General features: G+C 46.0%; 2 protein-coding genes across 10 annotated transcripts in view; one reads left to right on the top strand and one right to left on the bottom strand.

Annotated features, from left to right (window-relative positions):
- GSG1L (GSG1 like) overlaps positions 1 to 9,085 on the top strand; it is a 53,483-nt gene extending 44,398 nt beyond the window's left edge. The window contains exons 6-8 of one of the 2 annotated variants that reach the window (XM_066330205.1): positions 742 to 808; positions 7,173 to 7,778; positions 8,282 to 9,085. In XM_066330205.1, the coding sequence (XP_066186302.1) occupies positions 742 to 775 (34 nt within the window). In that variant the 3' untranslated portion in view covers positions 776 to 808; positions 7,173 to 7,778; positions 8,282 to 9,085. Of the gene's footprint in view, positions 1 to 166; positions 809 to 7,172; positions 7,779 to 8,281 lie in introns of those variants that run through there. The other variant, XM_066330203.1, reaches the window with a different exon arrangement.
- Positions 9,086 to 19,718: 10,633 nt separating this feature from the next.
- KATNIP (katanin interacting protein) overlaps positions 19,719 to 24,291 on the bottom strand; it is a 55,372-nt gene continuing 50,799 nt past the window's right edge. For 5 of the 8 annotated variants that reach the window (XM_066330191.1, XM_066330190.1, XM_066330192.1 and 2 more), the window contains exons 26-27: positions 22,463 to 22,560; positions 19,719 to 21,173 (exon numbers count right to left, since the gene is read on the bottom strand). In XM_066330191.1, coding sequence (XP_066186288.1) covers positions 21,118 to 21,173; positions 22,463 to 22,560 — 154 coding nt within the window. In that variant the 3' untranslated portion in view covers positions 19,719 to 21,117. The remainder of the gene's footprint in view (positions 21,174 to 22,462; positions 22,561 to 24,291) is intronic. The other 3 variants (XM_066330196.1, XM_066330197.1, XM_066330198.1) reach the window with 1 other exon arrangement.

Here is a 24,291-nt window from a genome sequence, read left to right as displayed (position 1 = left end):
TCATCATTCACATGCTGTTTTTTCCCTTTTTGCACATTTCTGTAACGTATCATACTCACAGCTTGCTTCCTCTGACTCCACTGTGCTCGTGTCAGATGTGCAGATCATACCAACGCCTCCCAAAGACATGCCAACCTTTTGCTCTGGTTTCCTCCTTGGTCACCCAGGTGCCTGAACAGGGTTTCAGTTACTGACCTAATGTACCTCCCATTGGCAGAGTCAGTAGTTCTTCTCACAGACATCAATATTTCCAATCTTCCCATTCCCCTTTCATCAGTGCACAGCGATGAGTGCACCCTCCTGCCTCGGATTTGTTCTGTACTTTATTCTGCAACACAGGAAGCTTTATCCACAGAGCTGCTCCTTCTGGAAATCACATGGACTGGCACTAAAGTGGTGCAGCAGCAGCACCATCCCCACTTCCAACACACATGAACTGTACAGTGCTCTTGGGCCCCGGTGCTTAGATCCATCCTGAAGAGAAAAAGAGTGGAGAGATGCAGCCCTGAGCCACTCATTTCTATTCCCCATGGCCTCTTTACATGAGCTTTCCCCAAGAGGGGCAAAGCCAGGGGAACCAAGTCCTTCCTGAGCCCATCACGATCTCCATGGTGGGCCTGGCTATAGATGGAGGAGCCCAGAGTACGTCGGACTCTTATTGGTTTTGGACCCTTCCATTTGTGTACATTTGGGAGCAGCCTTTGTTTCTGTTAAGGTGCTACTTGTATATTCTCTTTTCAGGGCTGAGGAGGAGAGGGCTGAGGCTGGGGACTGAGGTTACAGTGCCTCCATAGCTGCTCCCCAAATAGTAAGTGGACCGTGGCTGGAATGTGTGCGGCACACAGTGGCTTGTTCTGTCCCCATGCTGGCTCCCGGGGCCCAGCATGAGCCTCGCAGTAGGAAGCTTTGGGAACAGAGGTTGTGTTTGCTTTCCCAGACAGCATTGCCCCAAGGAGATAACAACCAGCATAAGAAACAGTACAGAATTCTCCAGCGTTCAATTTAGGATGGGCACATATCCTGTAATTTTGTGTTATCTCAAGAAGTTGTCGACTTCATTAGTCATTTAAAAATATGCTCTAATTTACAACCTGTATAACTTTCATTATCACTACCTTTTTCATCTATATTTATCACCAATTCATGATGATGCATGCTATTGAATATAAAAATGATTGAAGCAGCTTTGGTAGACAATAACGTTAGTATAATTAATGCCATTTCTTGCACTTCTCTGGAAATTGCAGTGCTTTTATTCAGTGTTTGCAAAAGCTCTTGCTTTAAGCTATGGGAATCAGTGGTTCAATGTACAGAGCCATGATGGAGCATGGCTCCTGCCCTGCTCTGATCCTATACTTTTTCTTACTCTCCAGAAAGATGTGTGCAGTTTCATGCATCTATTTCCTTGGAAAGAAAGCAATTAGTGATCCTTCATTCAGCAGGAGGGAGCCTGGAGAGATGGACTTGCTGGCTCTGCGCTATTAAAATTTGGAACCTCATGGCATTTTGCTGCCTCTTCTTGATGAGATGCACAATCTCAGCCACATACTCATGGAAGCTTGTGTCTGTAACCCCAACCCCTGAGGGTCCTGCTCCTCCCCAGCTGCTGGAACAGCTCTCCAGTCCCATGTCACTGCAGGTGGTGTCCCCACAGGCATGATAGTGCTGGCACTGCTCTCCAGCTTTGGTTTTGTCATCAGCTCACTTGGTAACTCCTGCTCCTTGAAATGTCATGTCAGTCATGGACCTTTCCACAGGCAGATCCATGCCGTCATTTCTCACAGGCCTGAAAATGTCTATTGGTACAAAATTGATCTGGGTCACATTTCCTGAGAAAGTTTCTCACCTGCCAAATTCCCCGTGGCAGGGGGCTCAAATGTGTTTATTTTATTACTGAAGCCTCTCCAGAGGTCTTTGTTTCAAAGAACCGATAACAAGTCTTGACAATAGGTATTCCAAGGAATAGGCTCTGCTGGTCCTATGGCCAGGCCTGTCCCAAGTGTTTCCATTTTAAAGGACCCAGAGCTCACCCCACAGAGTGATGACAGCTCTGGGAAAGCAAACCCCAAACAAGAAGCCCAGAGTCAGAACTGTGGCCATCTCTCAATATTCCATCAGGCTCAGCCTCACATCCATTAGCTTCTGTAATGAAATCAAATCAATGTTAATGAAGTGACAGGAGTGAAGTTGGGCTCTCAGTTCACAGTTTCCTTACAAATCCAATAGAAGCTGCAAAATGCTCATTATCCATGCTTATTAGGGAGGGAAAACCATTAGTTACTGCTGCTTGGGATGGCATAAAGCCTCGCAACCTTCAGATGGACCTCTCCTTCCTCCAGCAAGACCACCAAGCCATAACTGGCCTGGCTGAGCCCAGGCTCCTCCTTGGTGCTGGTTCCAGGGTCCCACACTCCCAGTCCTTGTCACATTCCCCGTTCCAGGGGCCTGTGGCCAGCAGAGGACTGAGAACGGCGAGTGAATGGCATGAGAAGGGCTTGGCCAAAGGCACAGCAGCCACCAAGGTCACACTGCCCCCATGGGTGGTGTGGAAGAAGGGGACACGTCACCTGGAACAGGCCAACCCAGTGCCACCAGCAGAGGAAATGCCAGCAGGTCACTGGGAGCACTCCATGGACACTTCCCACAGGGGTGGCCCCGTGCCAGCAGGACACCAGGAAGCATCACCTGGAGTTATTCCTGCTGCTCTCCTCCACCAGCACCTCATTCCCTGCAGGACCTGCCAGCTGCCCTCACCCAGGAGTGCTCTGAGGAGGTTCCAATCTGAACCAAACAGCAGATCAGGAAGACTGGCTCATCCTCAGGCGTCGTGAATCTTTCTGTCCTCCCACGAAGACAAAACAGGGCATCTGTCCTTGCTGAGAGGAAAGGATCTGGGGGAGTGTCCCTGAGGAGTGAAAGAGCAAAGGCTGTAAAGAGGACAACAAGGCTGAGCAATTGTGGAAGACAAGCACTACCTGGCCAGGTGATTTTAGAAGAGAGAATGTTAAAGGTTTTTGAGCAGCCCAACAGCACTGTGGGAGCACAGGTAGCACAAAGGGCCTTATGCCAGGGCAGGATATCAGGTTCCTCTCTTGGCAAGACTGAGCTCTCTGTTTTGAGAAGTGGCCTTAAATTATAAATTCCATCAGAAGCTTGAATCCAGAGGAGTCTCAATCGGGACAATGCAGTTATTCAGTCTGTATAATTCTATATTAAACCATTTAATGTCCATCGCTGAACTATAATTTTCTTTTAACAGGGTTAAAAAGAAAATTATTTTATTTCCTTTAAACCCCTTTCGCAGGGTTTAAACTAACCTGAGCTGAGAACAGCACCAGGGAGCTCTAACTATAACCTGGCACCCTCTGCTCTCCCCAAGCTGCCTTCCTGTGCAAACATATGGCACTGCCCCTATACATCTGATACCCCCAGACATACCAAATTTAGCATTTCCAGGCACTTTTAAAGTTTATTTGCTGTCATTTTTGACCTTGGAGGTCTCAGCTTTTTCTTTCAGAAGTGCAGGGCTGGGAGATCTCAATGCTCCAGCTGCGAATAGCCACAAAAATATAGAAGGAGAAGTTTCACATCAGGATATTTTTGATGTTGTTGCACAGGTATTTATTAGCAAGAAATGCTCACTGTTATTAGGCTCCAGCCAGCAACAGTCCCTGGTTTCAGACATCTGTATGTCCATGCCATTTCCACCTTTTTTTCCAGAGTTCTCCCACCATGAGGCATTAACATGAGGAGCGTGGATCCCACGGGGCAGATGGGAGAGATGCAGATGGTGAATGTCAAATGGGCAAGAGAGAGGCAGGAGAAATATCACAAAGGACAAGGAGGGATAGGTGTGGCGGCAGAGCCAAAGAAGAGATAAATAGCAGAAGAGGAAGACCTGAGCAGGAAACAGCAAATTCTTACTGTCTGTGGCTGAAAGCCTTGGTGTTATTTGAGGCAGATAAACCCAGAGTTCAGGACACCAGCTTCTCCTGTAGAAAACTGAAAGATTATTCAAAATTAATTCAGTGTTAAAGAAATAATATGTCACTGTTTTGGCAGCGTGGGCATTTCAGAAGGGTCACCTGACAAAGAGGAGGCCTTGAAAAAATAGTTTTATTCTCATGTCATCACCCTGTAGGCATTTCCCCTGGGTCCATCCCACAGCTCTTTTACCATCCTCCCACCCCGGCTGTCTACAGTGAGATTTATGCAACCAATCCCTCAGTGCTTCACTCTAAAGCATAGTGTAATTTTTTTCTATTCAGGCAAGTTCATCAGAAGAACTCTAGGTTTAAAACACGGTGGAAATGATTCATAAAAACAAAAAGAATATCCACTGTTGGTTTGGGGTTTTTTTTTCCCCTTCGGTCATGAGCGCCATGGAAGCAAAGTGGTGCTGGATGTGCAGGCAACTTCCAAAAGTCTCAAAAAAAAGTCTGTAGCACCAGCTCAGCTGGAGAGGGCAAGGCACAGACGGCAGCCAAGGTCACTGTGACAACGGGGAACATGCTTTATATGCTGAGCAGCACAGGCTGGGAGGCGGCAGACAACAAGGGCTTGACGCATTTGAAGTGTCGCTCAAAGTTGAGCCAAGGTTTCTCCTTGTGGAGGTACCTGACAGCTGCAATCAGCTGCCTATTTCATGTCAGCATTGATCCCGACTCCAGGTCTTGCGATTCTTCCTGTAATTTATTCAGTTCATAGTGATTCACTGCATTAAAAAAAAAAAAGAAAACAACGGGTGGGGAGAAATCCCCTCTGACAGAGCGCCATGGTTACGGGTCGAAGATCCAGCCTTGCTGCACTGGCAGCAGTGGGAATCTCGTTCCTGTCTTCAGGCAAAGCTTTGGCCACTAGGAAATTCCAAAGCTAAAGGTCTCGGTTCTGTCCTCAGTTACCTCTGCTAACATCCAGACTGACATTTTGCTTTAACATTGCTTCTTGAGCTCCCAGTTTTTCTGCTTCTGAGATAAGGAGGGTGATAAAAGTAAACACAGTCCCATGTGCAGCATGGCAGCCCGTGAAAACTACGGGGTGGAAAAGGGAAAGAAAATAAGCTGACAGTTTATAATACTTTTTTTTTGTTTTGTTTCCTCCAGTGCACAGGTGAATTGAAAGGTTTCTTATATAAATTTCAGTGGGATTAGTTATGAAACGTGCTTTCTGTCACTCTTTTAAATTGCATCTTTCAATAAATGCTTCATCTCCTACAGCTAATCCTGGATTTATGCAAAAAACTCCCCAAACAACCCCCCCCCCCAAAAAAAAGCCAACCCTGTCCCACACTGGTAAACATGTGAAATGAAGCCTTTCAGGCTGTATGTGCACCCAAATAGCCTTTCTGTGCATACCCTATTCCCCCCTAGGATGGAAGTAGGGATTGTTCTCAGACCAGGTTCATAAAATATCTCACATTTTACACAGTGAGATATTTTAGGACAAATACATGTAATTTTAACAGCAAAAATGCAATTTTATTTTAGTTGCCTTAAAATGAGGTTGTCTCTTGTCTCCCACGGTCCAAAGCCTGAGCTACCAACCCTGATGTGCAAGGAAGGGGCAGCAATCCCTCTGGGCCAAATAACTCTGGTTTCCCTGTAAAAACCTTTTCATTCATGAGGGACTCTCCTGCAACAAGCCCTATAAAGTCAGTAGGAAAAGAGACAGCTCAGAAGCTCCAATGGAAGAGGAAGGATGGTGAGGTAGGACTCAGAGGGGAGAAAAGTGAGAGGAGAAAGGGGAACAGGGGTAGGAATAAATTATTTTTATAATTAGGCAGAACCAAAGAATAACACAGTGTGGGCAGGGACCCCAGAGGGCTATAGTCCAGTCCTGTGCTCCCAGAATGTCCAGGCTTGATCAGGCTGCTTCATTCCTTGTCCAGTTAGATTTGAACACGTCCAAGGATGGAGATCCCGATACCTCTCCTGGCCTCTACCCCACTGTTTGAGCACTCTCAGGGTGAAAAAAGCTTCTCCTCATGCCCAGTTGGCAATTCTGGCCTCCCAGTCCTGTTCAGCCAGGTTAAGAAGGCAAGGCACTCCCAGGTGCTCCCTGGGAGCTTATTTTGTGCTTATTTTCTCTCCTGCCCTTTACACAACCCATTTTATGATTCCTTTTAGGTTCTGCTTTTATGCAGTAGCTCTGTAACTGCATTTTCAATTATAAAACCTTTAAATTTGATTTAAACCTGATAATTAAGCTGTGATTTAGCAAATTAACCCTATTGAAGCCCAGAGGTGTGAGACATGCTCTTTAGAACCTTAAATGTTTGGTGTTTAATTGCATCCAACACTGAGAAAGGTGCAGGGAGGAGAAGTGACTGTGTAGCTAATTCAGGCCACTGGTGATGACAGGACAGGACCTCATGCACAGATCTCACACATCCCATCCAGAGCAGGATTTGCTGCTGTCTTCCACCACAAGAATTTACCAGATGCACAAAAAGACTCAGTTGGTCCCTGGCATCACGACAAAAGCTTGTCATGTCCTTTGGCTGTTAGAAATCCTGCACCATGATCTGCACAGCGGTTGTCTTTGTGTTCCCCTTCAAGGTCAAGGCATTTTTAGCTCCACTCCCCACCTGTTAGGACAGTTCCAGGCCACGGGAGTGGAACATCTTCCTCTCTTGCCATCAGTATTGACAAACTAAGAGAAATTTAGCCATCTTCTAATTCCCTGGTTCCCAGCAGACTGAAGCTTGAGGGCCCACGGAAGAAAGGCAGCTCTTCACACTGGGCAGGATGGGCAGGGAGAGATGCTGTGACCAGCTGCAGCCAGGTTTTTGTGTTCTCACAGTCATTATGCCAGTACCTTTCATCCCTTCCTGTCCTTCCCCAGCACCAACTCCTCGGTTCTCGCAGAGCTGCGTGACTTTTGGGAAGGAGAACAACGTGGATGTCCCAGTGGTTCTGACACAGAGGATAGCTGAGATGTGCTCAGCTGGCAGCAGGGAGGAGCTGGTCCTGAATTCATGTGCCTTATTCTCAAATGCTTTGCTCTTGGTTGTGAGAAGCAGAAGGTTTTATACAGATGCGAGAGGCAAATCAGCCTGTGGGGAAATGCAGTTATGGGAAACAGGCTTAAAACTGTCCCAAAACAGGCCTAAAATTTTCTTATAAGCATTTAGCCCAGTCCAGAGGAAAAAGTGTGTGTTTGTCTTTCTTTAGGGCTTCACAACACCCAGCTCTAAGTGTCACTAGCCCGCAGAGGAACAGGAGTGACCATAATGCTCAGAAAATACCCCCATTCGCTACGTCAAGCTCTTCCAGCGACACATCAAGCAGCTCTTCACTTTCATCAGAACCAACCAGCCAGATCTCCATGGTTCAGGATCAAACCCTGCTGGACATCACCTCCATCACTAGATTGGCCCCAGGGGAATCACCAAACCCTCAACCACTTGAGCAAAGAGATACAAATTTAGCAATATCGTGTTCCAGCCCACTGGGAGCAAGGACTATTCCAGCATCTTGCCCAGCCAGCCTCAGGCTCAATCTAACACCCAGCTCAGCCAAGCCACAGCAATACTCTGACTCCTCTCCAGTCAGCCCAGGGATCAATGCAGCTTCCTTCTCCACCTTCTGTCCTCACACAGCACAAAACGTACAAGCTTCACCTTCAGATCACACACTGACCCCAACCAGGACAAGCACAAGGCCTCCAGCAACAGCGACTCCCGAAGAGCGTTCCCAGGCTCCTGGCTATTCTAAAACTGAACTAAAGAATACAGGAAAGGGGTTTGAATCAGATCTGGAAGATCCTGATCATGAGAGGTATGTATCCAGACCACACAGGTGTCTAAGTCCTCAAACGGCCCATGTTGGTATAGAACCATTAAGAGCCCCCCATAAAGAAAGTTAAATACCTTTTATGGTTCAGATGTTCCCAGTGTTTGTTCTCCAGTAACCACCCTGTGCTTCCAATAAACCCTGCTACCCAGGAAGCAAAATGCCCTATTTCCACACACCCATTTAGCTCTCCAGATCTCATGACAGACCTGGGCCAGGTCGTCAACCTCAGCTCCTCCAGCAGGGCACAGTTTTCAGGTGCCTCTTTTCCTTCCATACAAGCAGCACAACTTTCCCTTGTAGCAGCAGAGAGAAGCCCTGCTGTCCCTTGGAGCCTGAGAGAGCAGAGCAGGGGATGGTGCTCAGCGACATGGCCGGGATGTCCCTCCCAAAGCTCCACTGCCTGCTCCGACCCCAGGCAGGCTGGGCTGATCCCACTGCCCCGAGCCTCTGAACTCCACCCTCTCTGCCACTTCTTTCCTTGGCAGGAGATTTGTAACCACACAGGAATTCCAAGCCATGGAGAAAGAGCTAGAGGATGTAAAGGAAGACCTGAAATGCCTGAAGTGGAAGGTGAGACACATCGCGGAGACAGTGCAGCCCCTGGCCGAGGACAGCAAGAGGTACAACGGCTACACCCTGATGGAGCTCAAGGCCATGGTGCAGTTTGAGGATGACCCTTACAAGGCTGCCCACAAGATCCTCACTGCCCTCTTCAGCGATGTCTACTGGCCACAGCACCCAGCCACCGAGCAGCCCTGCAACTCCCGCTCCCTGCCCAAGCCCAGGATAGACCCGGAGCTCTACATGGTCTACTGTGACATCCTGAAAAGCATATTCCCTGGAATCAGCAGCCAGACCTTGAGGGAAGAGACACAACACGTGCAGAAAAGCACGCAGAAGGCAGTGCAGTAACAGCAGAGCCCACTGGTGTTGTGCAAAGTGCGAGGTCTGAGGTGGCTCTAGAGGACTGGACTGTGGTGGGCCCCGTCAGCTGAGTCTGTCCCTTGTAGGTATGGATTGTCTGTGAAGGTGTTGGTGAGCTCTGAGCCCTCACACCACTTGCCCAGTGACACAGAGTGGAAGGGCATCCTGCACTCTTCCTACATTTTAGAAAACAATTGCTCCTTTGGTGTCTCTTTCAATCTATGGACATTTCCTTGTCTCCAGCAACTCCAAATGCTGACAAAACAATCCCACGAAGGCGTTGTACGTCCAAGCAAGGGCCTTCTCCCAGCCCCAAACAGACCAACCCACCAGCATCTGGGTAGTTTCTATTTTCTAGAGTGTATCATTCATTAAATGACATTACTTGTTAGAAAATGGTGCCTGCTCTTTTTTCATTTATTTGTCTAAAAATGCTTTGCACATCAAATCCATCAGCATGATAATTTGAACGCACACTGGAATGAGACCTGGGAATTTCAAACCTTCCTCTGCCCAACTGAATCCTTGGTTTCAGGGGCACAAACCCAGGGCACAGTGGTGAGCAGCTGTGGTAAGCCCAACCAGGTCCCCTTCCAGGGTACAAAACTCTGCCATGTGTCCCTAAATCACGCACCCAGCAGTGGGACAGGGGAAGGTCTGTGACCTGCAGTCTGTGGTGACTGGGCTGACAGGCCAGCTCAGATGTGTTAACCCAGCTGAAAGGTTGTGGCCCCTTGCAAGAGTCCCTCAAGGTGAGCACTGCTATTGAGTCCGCCCCAAGGGAAGGAGGACACACAGGACACACACTGGAGCTCCTTCCTCCCCATCTGGGAACCAGCAACGTGCCATGGATGAACAGTTTGTCCCCCAGGTTCTGCCCACAGGCCTGGCCTTGCAGCCTGCTCTGTAAAGGTGACAGTGGAGGGCTGGAGGGATGTCCTTGTGCTACATTGCTCAGTGTCAGTGGCAGCCACACTCCCCTGCCCCACTGGTCCACACAGTCCCTCTCAGAGTCAGTGACACTTCTTGGAAAGAGTCACTTCCCTGGTGTCAGTGTGACAAACACACCAAAGCCCAGAACACGTCCATCCTGCTGCTCCTGCCAGGCCCTGAGGAGGGCAAGAGGTCACCTGAGAGTTCAGCCCCCCTTCCCCTCTGTTGGGCTATAATCCACTTCTAAAGCTTATTCCACAAAAAACAGGGAGGAGAAAAAAAAAATAATTACAAAACCTCTGAAAGCAGATCATTCCCAGTGGCACCACAGATCAGACACTGGGTGATGGGAGGGGGCCACAGCCACACTCTGAACGTGCTGGGCACATCTCCATGGGGACACTGACTTTAGTGGCAGAGCTCCCACCTGCCCTTCAGCAGGATGGTCCCTGCTGCACTCACAGTGACATTGGTTTAAGCTCCCTGTTGTTGGCAATTTATTTCACTTCCAAGCTGCTGTGCAGAGCCAGGCACAGCCCTGGCCATGAAGCCTCTCTGTGCCACCCTGCAGCCAAGATCCACAGCCACAGCTGGCACATCCAGGTACCTCCAGGGATACCAGGGTTGTGCACAGTGTCCCTTGGGACAGTGACAGCACCCAAAGGGACTGGGAACAGCCAGCTCCCTCCACAGGTGGGCACAGGAGTGTGTAGGATGATCAGAGTCACTGGAGGTGCAGTGTCCCCTCAGAGCACATCCCCCAGGGTGGGCCATCACAAACTCAGTGGAAGGCTCTGTGCACTGTGGAAGGGGTGTCTGAGCCTCACACAAACACCCCCTGCATCCTGTTCTGCTTTCATGGCTCTTGCTTGTAGGAAAACCTGTCCCTTTGGATGACATGGGTGGGACTAGGCTGATCCTCCTCCCAGGACACACATTTCTCTGTGGCAGACCAGACCCCCAGCTCCCTCTGAGGTCTCCCTTTGGAGCTTTCCACAACCTCCAGCGGGCACTGAACTGACAAAAACACATTCAGCCATATCAGTCTTTAAATGTTGCATTGCCTGCCCTCCCTGCCTGTAAAATCTTGACACATTTGTTCCTGTGAGAACAGGCTCCGTGGTTTCTCATGTTCATGAGGACAGACAATATGCTCAGATTTTCTCTTTTAGCCTCATTCTCCTCATGCCTCAGACCCAGCATAAGCCCATGAATTATTTTTATTAACCTTACATCATCAGGGCTGGTTCTATCAAACAGTGTCAGTTCTGGGTCCCTTTCAGGTTTCAGTGTCTTCTTCTACAGGGTCAGTTGTGCTGTGAATCATCTCCACCCACTCTGGAGATGTGCATCAGTTCTTTTACACTGATAGTCTTGGCTTTTAGCTACTCCAGTGGAATTTCCAAGTTATTTGCATCCAGCTGGAGCTGGCCAGTCTTGTTAGAGCTTCTGTACATTATTACTATTATTATTATTAATATTACTATTGGGTATCTGCACCTTCTGAGCCCTCCAGTCTGTCCCAGAGCTTTGGCAGCCCAAGTGCTCAGCTGTGAGGGAAGGGGAAGGAAGCAGCAGGACAAACCCACTCCACCTGTCCTTTGCAGACTCCTCAATTCTTCCTTTCCCTCTGCTGCATTTACACCTTGAAGGCAGCTCTGCTCTGTGAAGATGTCTCAGCCTTCAGTTGCAGCATTATCTTTGTGACCATTTCCTCGTACTTGAGGCACCTTCTCTGATTTCTATACAGGCAGGAAAATCCACTGTTTTTTGACTAATTTTCCTCTTGTTGATGTGCATTACCAAATGCTTTCATCCCTCCACAAGTCTCAGCTTTCCTTGCTGCTTTGCTGGAGAGAGAAGCACAGCTGTCTGCCCACAATCCCAAAGAATTTTTCTGTGTGTCCAGTCTATTTTTTTCTGTGTTCACCCACTCCTAACACAACAGGAGGGTGAGGGCTGGCCACCCACACACCTGCAAGGAAGAGCCCTTCTCCCTGCAGAGTACAGAACTGAGTCAGCACAACCAAACTAAGACAGCAGTGTCTTAAATATACAGGCCAGAAAGCCATTTTTTGGTGTTGATTTTTAACATCCTGCGCTTGCCAGAATGTGCCCTGTTACAAGCTTGCTCTGTCTTAAGGCTCTAGGTCTTGCTGCCTGGTATTCAGACAGAAAAGCAATTACACAGCCCCATTACTGTGACAGTTAAAGAGATTCAGCCATTGTTCTTCTTGGACAATCCACACTGATTCCAACCCCTCCTGCATGGCCCCTTAGCATAAATAAGCCTTCTCTCCAAAATGTTATCACCTCCACTTGTCTGGAGACAGGCAGGGCAGGCAATCAGACACACAGTGAAAAATTAGCCTTTAAATCCACGCTGCATTCTGTCTACTCTTCATTGAACTATTTTTTTTTTCTTGAAAAAAATATTCTCACATATTCTCGAGCTCGAAGACCCAATAATACCCGACCAAATTACTTTCTTTCCTTTTCTCTCTTAACTAGAGGCATTAAATTTGCTATTTTCCAGCCATGCCCGGATGGAGAGTCATTAGTATCACACTGATGCAAGGGACATGCTGGCTGCTAGGACTCATCCTGCCTGTATCCTGAGGGCTCAGAGCTGTGGCACATGCTGCCTTCTCCCGTGTCACCTCCCAGAGCAGATGCCTGGTCAGAAGTGTGAGGACAACAATACTTTTTGCAGCCTCGGGCAATCTGTAGTTTGCACTGATTGATTGCATTAAATAAGCAACCTATTAATATCCCCCCTGCTGTGGCTCCATGGGCTCCAGTTGGCAGAACAGATTCTGCAGCAGATAAGTTGTGTTAAACAGAGGGTCCTGATGCATACTGCTCATGGAATCACAGAATAATTTCGGCTGGAAAGAGCCTCTGGGGGTCAGCTCGTCCAACCCCTCTGATCAGACAGCATTCCAGTAAAAAAACCTGAATAATAAACTCTGTCCTGCAAAAACTAGACCATTGCAATAAGAACAAACTTCTAAGGACAACAACAACACTTTAAAAAGAATAAAAGAACTTAATTTGTATCTGCATCAGTGGATAAGGAAGATAAATGGCAAACTTTTTGTAGCACTGAGGTTTGGAGGGCTCTTTGCTGTGGTTAGATCTACATGCATCACCAATTCATTTATCAGCCTTCTCATTAATATCTCTAATGCATAATTGCAGTCAAAGTCACTCATTGAACCATGCATTTTATGACCTCAAGGGTTACCCCTTCGTACTGTTAATAATAATATCCCTGCATAATGCAAATGCTTTATGCAAAACAAATCCACCAGCTCTTCTGCTTTATGACTTAAAATATAGCACAGCAAGTTTTAGGCAACTGTCTGCATCTTTATATCAATTACAGGCATCATCTGTCCTGAATTGTGAGTCACAAGGGCTTGGGCAGTGCCATTAATTACCAGTAATGCCTTCTCCATTAGTCCTACCTGAATGTCTGCTCCTCATGATGTGCTCTGTATACATTTATATATCCAGTGCCTCTGGCAAACTCCATCCCAACCTGACCTCAGTAATTTTCACAATAAACCCACAATCTTTGTTTCCCAAGGTGAAGGTGCCTCCTGAGGCCCTTTTTCATTTCTGCCATCCATCCCTTTCTGTGAGTGGTTACTTTTCCACTCTGAGCTGGAGCCCACGGACCTCTCCCCTCCTCGGGGTCTGACAGGGAAACAAGTGCCCTATAAATCATCTCTGGACACTTATTCCCAACCCACAGGCAGGTGATAAAAGTGCAGATGTCCTGAGGGCCTTAATGCTGCGTCCCTGGGGAGTGACAAGAGTGACACTGGAGAGTCCCAAAGGGCTTCAGACCAACACACAAGGACAGAACACTGATCCTCCCAAGCCCTGCCCTGAGAAATGCAGATCAGAGCTTCTTGCAGATTTATTATGAAGAGTAAATTATCTGAGTGGCCCAAAGAGAGTGATTAAAATACACATCAGTGTCTTGCTGGGTCAGTGGGTTTTGATCAGATCTCCCATTTTGTGTTAATATTCAGACACGTTACTACCCCAGAGAGATGAATAATAGTAGCTATTTAATTTCTCTGACAATATTAAACATAATGAAAAGTCATACTATCATTCCACATCCTTCCCCATGAATTCTGGCCACCGACAGATCTCCTGTTGGTAATGGAAATGTCACTTTGATTCATCTGTTCACCACCAAATCCTTACCAAACAATTTCTAGTATATAGCAAACCGTCCCAAAACATTGCTTTGGAAACAAGCCAGAACTGACATTCACTGTAAATTAGTTTTTACCACTGTTTAGGCTCAGACCATTTCAGGTAGCTTTGCTACTTACTCTATTTTTAGCAGTGTCTCCAGCATACCAGGAAAGAGGTGGATCATAAGACTTCTGCTAATCTGCAAATCTGAAATGACAGTTGAGAGATGGAATTTATTATTACACAGCTCAATGACAACAACAGAGATGACCTTTCTGCAGTGCCAGAAGTCTTATCCATGCTGATCTGTGCCTTTAATTTGGGGGGGCGAGGAGTACAGGTTAGTATGTGCCAAAGGAAAAACTTTTTTTTTCCTATTAGGACAGTTAAGTATTAAAGCAGATTTGCCCAGAGAGGCTGTGCATCCTCCATCCCTAGAAATTTTCCAGGCCAAACTGCTTGAAGATCTGTGTAACCTGGTCTGACTTCTCTGACTTCTGTAAGGTAAAAAAAAAAAAAAAAACAAAAAAAAAAAAAACAAGCAGTCAGGGAAACCTTTGATGAATGGGAGCACAGAGCCAGGAATAAAAAGAGGCAGAACAGCCCCAGTGGGGCATTACAGGGCTGAGCCCCACCGTGTCCCAGCTCCTTGTGCTGGCCAGAGCATCCTCCTGCTGTGCTGGGGCTTCCTCCGCCCCTGGCCCTTTCTGACGAGACATAAAAGCTTTTTCTTGCTCAAGATGAAAGTCCTTTCCCCAGCTTGTTCCACACAGAAACCTCTGTTCTGGCAGCCACCTCACGCTGTCAGGCAGAAGAGAATTCTCAGTGAAAGAGATAAAAGGGCTCAGCTGTCCTGGCTCGTCGTATTTAGCAGAGGAACCTTCTCTTCCCCCAGCACAATGGTCCCCTTGGGTGAGGACTCATTTCCCTGAGAAACCTCCCCAGCCACAACAGCTTCCTCTGTGTTCCCTTCCCCTGCTGCCGACCACACTTGCTCTCCATCCCAGCATTTGCCCCACATCTGTTTCAGCTGCAGCTGCACTGACTGGGGACAGTCTGGAGACCAGTTCAGGGATAGAGGCAGTTCAGTCCATAATCCTCAGCTGGGCTCACACTCTCAGGAGGCAGCAGCTGAGCACCAGTAGCTGAGTACCAGTCTCCTCCTGGCCCTTATCATGGCTCTGAGGTGCAGTGTCCACACCCAAAACTTCCCCCTCCACTGCTCCCACTCCAAGCTCCTCCAAGGCCACGAGACTTTCAAGTTGTAAATGCTCTTTTGCTGAGAAGGAGACTTGGCTGTTTCTAAGTTCTTTTAACACTCCCTGATATTCACCTCCACATGCTTATCCCAGCACAATGTTCTCTCAAAAACCAGTGTGAAGCTCCTTTCCCTGTTAGATCTGGAGAACCTGAGGAAAACAAGCAATGGAGCTCTGAAAGAACAAATTCCATGATCCCAAGCAGCACTGCTGCATTTCACTTCCCACATTTTTCAGGGCAGCATTTTCCCTGAGGAACACATCTGCTCCTATCCCCTCATTCTGCTTCCATCCTCCTCAAGCTCCCTTCCATTAACCTCCTGCACAAGCAGGACCTTACCTCAGATGCCACATTGCTGCCAATAAAACCCTGGAATTCTTTAATGTGCAGTTTCCCTCCATCATTCTTTTGGATATTTTATTTTACAGTTGGGTGAGAGAGCTGCCTGCTTTAGTAACTGAGGAGTTATGAATGCCCTGGTCTGGTTGACAAGGTGGTGATCAGTCACAGGTTGGACTCAATGATCTTGGAGATCTTTTCTATCCTGAATGTTTCTGTGATATCTTAGAGGAGCTGAGTGTGAGCTAATCCTGTCTGTCTGATATATTTTTTTGCATTTATAGCTCCCCAAAATGCCCATCCTCTTTCCACAAACTGCACAAAGTTCTGTGCATGCTGGCATTTCTGGAAGTCCCATGAGTGACAGGACAGAGACCAAAACTAAGAGTTTGTGAGTCAAGTTGATTTTAGTCACCCCCAAAGAGACCAAAGAGCAAGCTGAAAGCTAAAGGCAGGATCTCACTGTGGTCCCACTGCATAATTGAGACCTTCCAGAAATAACCAGGACACCTGGGGAAGGTGGCTCAGAGGTCATGTGGTTTTCCTCTCCTAATTAGAGCCAAAGAAATCAGCCATGGGTGTTGGAAGCAATATTCCAGGCTGAGAAACTCCTACCCTGCTGCTCACTGGGATGGTCAATCTCCTCCTTCAGCCAGCAGCTCAGGAAAGGAACACCAGAGATCTGTCACAGAAGCTGGGATTTCCCCCTTCTCCAGTAACTTCTAGGTCAGTAAGAAGGAAGTCACCAATTGCAAATGTTTCCTTTTGGGCCCAGATCTTAACACTGCAGCACTTCACAGGGTCCTGAGCCAGGGTGAAGGGAACTGATGCTGTCAGACAAGGGTAGAAAATTGATCTCTTCCCAGCAAGATTTAGAGGCCAGTTGGACAAGAAATTACTCCAGCTGGGCACTCGGTCCCCATCTCTCAGCTCTTCCTGCAGCTTGGAGATTCACTCTATAATTGCTTTCTTACTCCACATTTTATCCTCAGCTGACAGAATTCCATTAGGGTGATACAAGCTGTGTGATAAAGGGATGTTTGTGTCTCACATGGGCTGTAAGTCATTTCTCAGCAAACAAGCAAATAGTCACAGAAATGGGCAAAGAGGCCACTGAGCCAGGGAGTCCCTTCCTGTGTTCTGGCCAGCAGGGCCTCAGCCCACAGAGGGAAGTGAACCCTCCCAAGGTGTCACACTGCTCCCCCTCTGCTCTTCAGAGGAGACACCTCCAAAATGAACAGTTCTGCTGCAGCATTTCTGGGCTCACAACAGCCCAGCAAGCACACAGCACTGCCATCCCCAAAAACAGGGACCCCACACAAACAGGAGCCACAGTGCCGTGACACAGGAGTGGGTGACACCCCAGATCAGAGAGCAAGTGCCCTTCATATGAGAAATGTAAGGAATGAAACTAATCCTGCAACACATCTGAGCACATGTGTCTGGAGAGTGTAACGGGTTGGTCACACCAGAGAGGTGGAACAGTGACTCTAAGCAGCACTTTCGGAATGGTTTTGGCAGACAAATTGACCTAAGCATGATGATGCAGCTAAAAGACAGTCATGATGGAAAAAAAGCTAAAAGGGAACCCAGGAAGGTGCCTCAAATGCTGCAGGGTGCACAGTTTCAGGACCTGCAGTATCTGGTAAAGGACAATGGCGAAGCCATCACCACCTGGTGCCTGCTGGATTTTACATTCCTTGAAGAATGTTGGAAGAGATTTGGCTACTTCAGTGACTTCTACCAGAGGAGCAGCTCCGGTTGGAGCTCAACCTCCTGGATCAGCAGCCCCAAAACACAGAGGGCAGCCCAAGGCACCCTACACAGTTTGGATTCCCACCACTGGCTGTATTCCCCTGGATGGCGTGGAACTGCATAGGGTGAGGACAGAGAGAGCAGGAGGGAATAGGGAATGCTTCTCTTAGCAATCAATCAAAGGCAAGCTCACTTCATCCCCTGCATGTGGCAGAACCCAAATGTCAATGCAGCCCTTCATGTTTGCTCCTACCTGACTTCTGCTGGGAAGTGAACATTTCCTAGAAACTCCAGAAAGCTTAAAAACTCCCCATTCAGCCTCCTTCATGCACTGCTGTCCCCCTCACAGCCTCACTGGCAGCAGCTCCTGTTCCAAGACCTCCATCCAGTCCCACAGCAACCAGTCCCTCATGGGCACTGTCAGTGCCACCAGCCCAGCACATGTCCCTGTCTTGGTGGGGCTGGGCATCACCAAGGGAATGACACAGCAGGGACATGGTACAAGTGCAGCAGGAGCAGATTTTACAGAGAACAGCACCACCTGAGCAGGATGCTGTAGTGCAATTCATGTCCCAGTCCAGCCTAAGCCATGAACAGAGCTCATTTTTTTTAATTCAGAGTTTAATTCAGCTGCTGGATGTAGCTCCTATGGGTTCATGGATGAGTGTCTTGGCTCAGGAATACACAAGTTTCCATGTCTTCTGTGCTGCCCTTTACACCCTGCCTCACTGCTTGCTCCCTTATCCCTGGACAGGTGCCTCTCCCTGTTTAAATGCTCCTGGATTAAAGCATAAAAAGGCAGAAATAAAAAAGTTGCAGGCCTTACCAGGTATTTCAGATTACACTGTGAAGACTGACAAAAATATCTTTTTCCAGATCAAAAAGCAGGCAGCCTGGCATGTACTTCCTCACAGATTATTTCTTTATCCTCTGCCCTTCTCAGTGTCACTGTGGGACAAACAAATTAATTTCTGTTATCTTGATCCAAGCCCTTTAAATCCAACCACAACAGGTGAAGGTGAGCAACTATGGCATAAAGGTCTTTGTGGGGCCCAGATATTGAAACCAGGTGAAACTTAAGTAATTTACATCAAAATCTTAAGCAAGAATTCCTGTGAATCCTGCCTTTTCCTTTGCTGTGCTTTTGACAATGTCAAATGATGTTACATGGGCACATCCTTGTTGAATTACTCCAGCTGAAACTGTGCCTGACATTGACTCAAGAGCTCCGTGGGGATTTTCTTGATTGCATGTTTACTCTTCCTCTTGTCCCTCCTGTAAATGCCAGTCTGACATGAATGTACTTGTGAGGAGTTCGTTTAAAAAAAGGTGAAAAATGGAATAAACCCTTTTTTTTTTTTTTTTTTTATCCTGATTCACTGAGGAATGAGTCAAGTGTCTATGTTTGAGTGTATAGGGCTGACTAGGACTCTTAATTATCTTTGGTTATATAAAGGGTCATTACATCTCAGCTCCAATTAAGAGGGCAAACACTGACAGCTCCTGCCCCACAGAGATGAATGAAGTATTTTCTAAACATTATGTTGCTCTCTAGAATGACTGACTGGAACCAAGGACTCCATTAGGCTGTGCTTTGGTGGTTTTTGTCATCCCAGACAGCAGGCTGGCAAACTCTTCCTTCACACACAAACACTGCAGGGGAGGATGTTCCTCAACTTGACAATCTTTTAAAATATTTTCAGGACTGTCATGGTCTTTCCACAATGTGGCAGTTGTGGGCAATCTCCTGAATAGGTACAAGGGCTGCTGGAAGAGGATGGTAAATGTTGAAGCCATTGCACTCTGTGGCAGATGTCAGACCAGCTGCGCTGCATACAGATTTCCAGGGGCAAAAAGTGTCGAAAACCGGCTGCAGTCACCAACTGAGGTGAGGAAGACTTGGTGGCAGGGAAACACAGAGAGAAGTGTGACCCATCTGAGCTCGACCAAATAGTTTGCAATGATTTCCCAAACCTGGAGCATCAGGGCTGAAAAATCGTTAGCTCAGCAGCAGGACGTGAGATGCTGCAGACAGATACAGAGAAGACAGGTGCCACAGGAAGTCCTCTCCCCCTCATACCTTTTCAGATCAATAACACAGATGCTGTTCAGTGCCAGGAAACAGCAGATTTCATTTCTCTGCACAGCCAATGCAATTTTCTCAGAACAAACAATGTGACAGGCCCCATCCCATCTAGAGATTGCCCACATGACAAATCTGTGATTGTGCCTTAAGCCTTGCTACACCCTCTCCCCTTCCAAATACAGACATTTGTATCTGCTCTGAGCCCTTCCAATACCCCTCCTCTCAGCTCCTCCTCCTTTTCATTTGGAGTTGCCTGTTATATGATTTGGAGCAAAAATCAGCCCTTGGGGTTTGGTAGAATTACACCAGAAACAAAGGAGGGGAGAGTTCTCAGAACAAGAAGGTTCTTCAGTCAGTGCAGCTTGGGAAGAGCCCTTAAACAAAGTACAATGTACTCACACATGCCATTTTACATTTAATAGTAAAGTAGTTTGTATTTAGTACAAAATAAATTCTTTTGCTCCATCAGTACACAGAAACCTGGGAAATGCATTGTTATCTTGTGTCCTTTCAGCTCAGGCAACAGCAGTGAAGTTTTAATAAGCAAATATACAAGATATTCCACTGGTCACAGGGCAGAGAGGGAAGCAGCACAGTTTGATTCTAAACTGAGCTGCACCAGTATCTCTGGTTTATGTATAAAAGCACATCCTGGCTTCAGTGTTCAGTTCTCTCTGGAAACAATCACAGAATCACAGGAATGAGCAAGTTCTAAGTGAGAATCCATGGAATAGATTTATCAGTTGTCACAAACACCAAGTTTTCAGGGAAAAGTCCATTTGCATAGCAGATCCTGCAGCATATTTGTTTTGTTAGAGTTTTATTTAAATGACTTCATGTGCAGGGTATTTTTGTTTAAAAATGCACTTCTCTCCTTACCTTCAGCTAATTAAAAGGCATTTACCATTTCTCAGAAGTGATGATCTGTTGCTGGCAACATCTGGTTAGTGCAGCACAGAGGCATAGCCTCCTTGTTCATATAAATTCAGGCAAAATAGGAGGAAAAAACATTGCTCTGTAGCAGGAGGACTCTGAAGGATGTGCAGAGCGCCTGTCAATGGCACTCCAGGCAAAACACCTCACTTGCTTTTTCCACGGTAGTGAAATGATGAAAGAAATAATTATTTCACTGCAAAACATGAAAAGGTGACAGCTGAAATGCACTTATTAAACCTTGATAAAGCCACTTCCTGATCTCCACTTCCTAAAAGCATCCATCACATTTCTGCAAGCCCCGTGGAACCTGTCGAGGTGTCAGAAACAGTGGCAGCTCCTGCAGACAGCCCTGGCTGTCATCAAAACATGCCCAGAGACAAACAGCTAAAGATTATTTCCTCTAATAAGTGCATTTCTCAGAAAACTATTTACAGGCATCAGAAATAAAGCAACACCTCCTTGTAGTGAGGATCTTCGTGATCATCCAGCTATTATTTAGGAATAAAAGCTTTAGAAATATTGTAAAAAAACCTGTGGACAATCCTGCTTAACACAAGTTCTCAGTACTTGGCAGAACAGCTGTCAGCAGAAAGGTTCTCACTTTCTCCTTTATGTTCCTTCTTCCCTGGATTTTCAATTAAGAGAAAAAGGAGAAAATTCAGATAGATCATGCCCAAAAATCCCCCAGGAAAGTGAATTCATGCTTTAAATTTCATTCTGAAGAAAATTTCCTGTAGCAAATAAAAATGCCTCTCACAAGAGGAGGTGGTTCAGCAGCAGCAGACATAGAAAATCTTCCATTTGGATATGCATATTTTAGAGATCTGGATTGCAGTTTCTTAGGGCTGGATGCATGCTGGACTTTCCTTGTTATCTTTTCCTCCTCTGCAGTCCTTTCTCATAGATGCAGGTTTTGGGGCGCAGAGCTGTTGAGGAAAATGAAGAGCTGCTTTAGGACTCTACACTAACAGTGAAGGTGTGGAGTAAAATGAGGAACAAAAATGCTCATTTCTCTTTCCACCCCGGAATGAAGCTGAGCTACCCTTCTCAGTAATGTTCCTGACACTGACAGTGAGTGCTGCCAGCTCTTTCACAGTCCCAATTCAGGGTTGACATTGTCCTGACCAGGAGGCTGGACCCTCCCTCAGGAAGAGAACCCCCTGAGGTCTCCTCCAACCCAAATCATTCCACAAATGTGTTATCAACACCCTTTGTGGCTGACAGCAGCCAGGACTTCAGAGGGGACATGGGGCAGAGGGCAACAGGCCACCTTCAACTGGTCACTTCAGAGGCTGTGTGTGGAAAAGATGTGCTGGCCATCAATGACAGCAGTTCTTTACTGGCCAGGTCTGTTCTGGAAGCCAGGATGCCATTCTAATGGGCACAGACATGTCCAGGATACTTCCCACTAGTATTGTTAAATATAGTAACTTTCAAGCTGGTTTTTTACAGGCAATGGCATTTCAAATCTTTCTCCTATGGAATTGTTATTAAAAGCCATCAAATAATATCTGTAACACTTTCTAGAGAACTAATTGGAGAAAGTGTCATGCTCAGGGGAGAAAACCAATCATGAATATACCAGCTTGGCTGAGAATTTGAGATGTATTTAGGGAGCTATTCTGAGTAATTTACAATGAATGACTGGTACTCTTTAGACTATAAATACAATGAATTCTTTCTCCTTGAGAAAAAAAGAGAGGTTGTCTTCTTAATGATCATTTTGTAAGCAAAAAGACCAACCAGAAAGACAGTGGGAGGAACAGAGTCAACACGATTTCCCCCTTGTTACACTCACTGTGATTCTGGGTTTGCTCAAGGAGCGACAAGCAGCTGATGCTCAGACACATCTGCACCATCTCTGAAACTGCTTAAAAAGCCAGAGGGGATGCAACGAGCTTATTATTCCAAAAGTTATCAGTGAACCTGCACAATTAACAGTCATTTTCAAATTATCTTCAGCCAGTTTCTTTGCTGAGGATTTCTGCATTTGTGGTGCTGAGCCACAAGCACATCGTCCCCTTTCAGATTTAGACACAGAGCAGAAGCCCACCAGATGATGAAATTTACAGTTTGTCTTTCTAGGACAGAAAAAGCAGAGCTAAATATACATAAGACTTCCCACTTTTCCCAGTTTAGGGCTTTAACAATGCTCATTATCCACACTGTGTCTGCAGGAATTGAGCAGAAGAAAAACGTGGAAGACAGAACTCACCCGGATCAGCCACAGCTTGTTTCTTTTTGGTGCTGGTGACAATCTCATTTTCATTCATCATTCGTACATCCTGATCCTCCACATGATTGCTGAAAAGACTGAAATCAGTACAACAGCCAAAATAATCAACATTTGGGAAAGTTATGAGAGTCATGGCCGAGGATACCAAAGAAGGGATGTCTGCAGTCCTGCAGGCTGAACAGCTCCACAGCACAGCCACAATACACAGGATTATTCACACAGGAATTATCCTGTCCTCATCCACCTGAAGGATTTCTTGCCAGTTTTAATTAGTGGCATTCATTCAGGCACACATTCAAATATAAATATCATATTCACTCTACAATTTTCAAGGCCTGCCTACACAGCTTGAACTACAAAGCAAAGTGAGATTTTAAATCAGAGCTGTACAAAAGGGGTATAAAAATCCTCATATGGAACTTCCACACTGCTTTGTAATTCTGAAAGAGCATTATATGAAACTTTTCTGAACTAAACAAAATTCATTTACTGTGACAAGTTTTGCTCGGAGGCTGCTGCAAAATTTTAACCATTTCTTTTTGGGAAAGAAGTAATAACTTCAAAGGTAAATTAAACTAAACAAATTACAGAGAAAAACATGAGTTGAATTGAAAGGTAAGGAAAACATCAGTAATAACATCTCCCTTTCACATAGACCAAAAAAACCCATTTGTGCCTTTGCAATAAAAGAAGTGTATTTTTCCTTTTCTCTCCAAATACTGCACAAAATGAGTTTCTGTTTCTGAAGAAAAATGTAATGTCTCTCAAACTGTCAGAGTGAAGCAGGATAGCTAAAACTGAAGCAAACCAAAACTTACATTATTGATGATAAATAATATCAGATGGAAGTCTGGGTTCATAAAATACTGAACAGTGCCATGTGAAAGAGAAAAGGCCATCACAAGCAACAATATCTAAAAGCTCTAGAGCATTATTAAAATGAAGGGCTATTATCCAGCAGGTCTTCTATTGCTGCTGAAGTACCCTATATTTTAGTAGGGTAGGAGGTGAAAAAAAGTGAAAAGATGACTGCAGACAAAGCTGGGAAAAAGAGCAAGAAAACTCCTGCACAGAAGTCTGGAAGAGAAGAGGCTCAGCATGTTCTTGACTGGAAAAGTGTTTGTGACCCCAAAAACTCCTCTTTAAAGTAGATCAAAGGACATATCTATGTCTTATAAATATGTGCAAAGGAAGTTATATGAAAAAGATCTGTGATTACAGCTGGTGCTTCCCTGGTTCCAATAAAATAATTTTACTCTTAGAAAGATCTGAAGCTGAGGAAAGTAAAGGCTTGTTTCCCATCCTCCTCCTTTTTCTATCCCGTTGAAAATTTTCTAAAATCTTCTATTTCCTCAAGGCATTTTCATTTCAGTGACTTTTTCAATCTGAGGAATTGTTTACCTCCAAGTTTTCCCATGACAACACAGCCACTCATACAAAAACATGAGTCCAACACAACACATCCAAACAACAGTAGTTTATTTAGCCTCTGACAGGACCAGTGGCCAACAGCCAATGCTTTAGGGAAACACAAGAAAACAAACCCTGCAGGCAAATGTGAACTGCTGGCTTTATTCAGGCCATCTCATGTTCCTTCTGCTTTTTTCTAAATGTTGGAATATCCTTCTGAGTGGATCACACACCATTTATCCATGCAAAACTTGCCTTCTTTTCCAAGTGATGCATGTACAAAACATGCTATTTGTCAGCTGTCCAACATGCAAGGAAGTGTTCCTTTCTATAAGCTTTCATTTTTTCACTTTTCAATCCCATTTAAAATCAATTATTCTTTCAAATCTTTACTTTCC

Source organism: Sylvia atricapilla, chromosome 15, assembly GCF_009819655.1.
Source record: "Sylvia atricapilla isolate bSylAtr1 chromosome 15, bSylAtr1.pri, whole genome shotgun sequence".
NCBI lineage: Eukaryota > Metazoa > Chordata > Aves > Passeriformes > Sylviidae > Sylvia > Sylvia atricapilla.
This window is presented reverse-complemented; position numbering and strand designations above follow the sequence as displayed.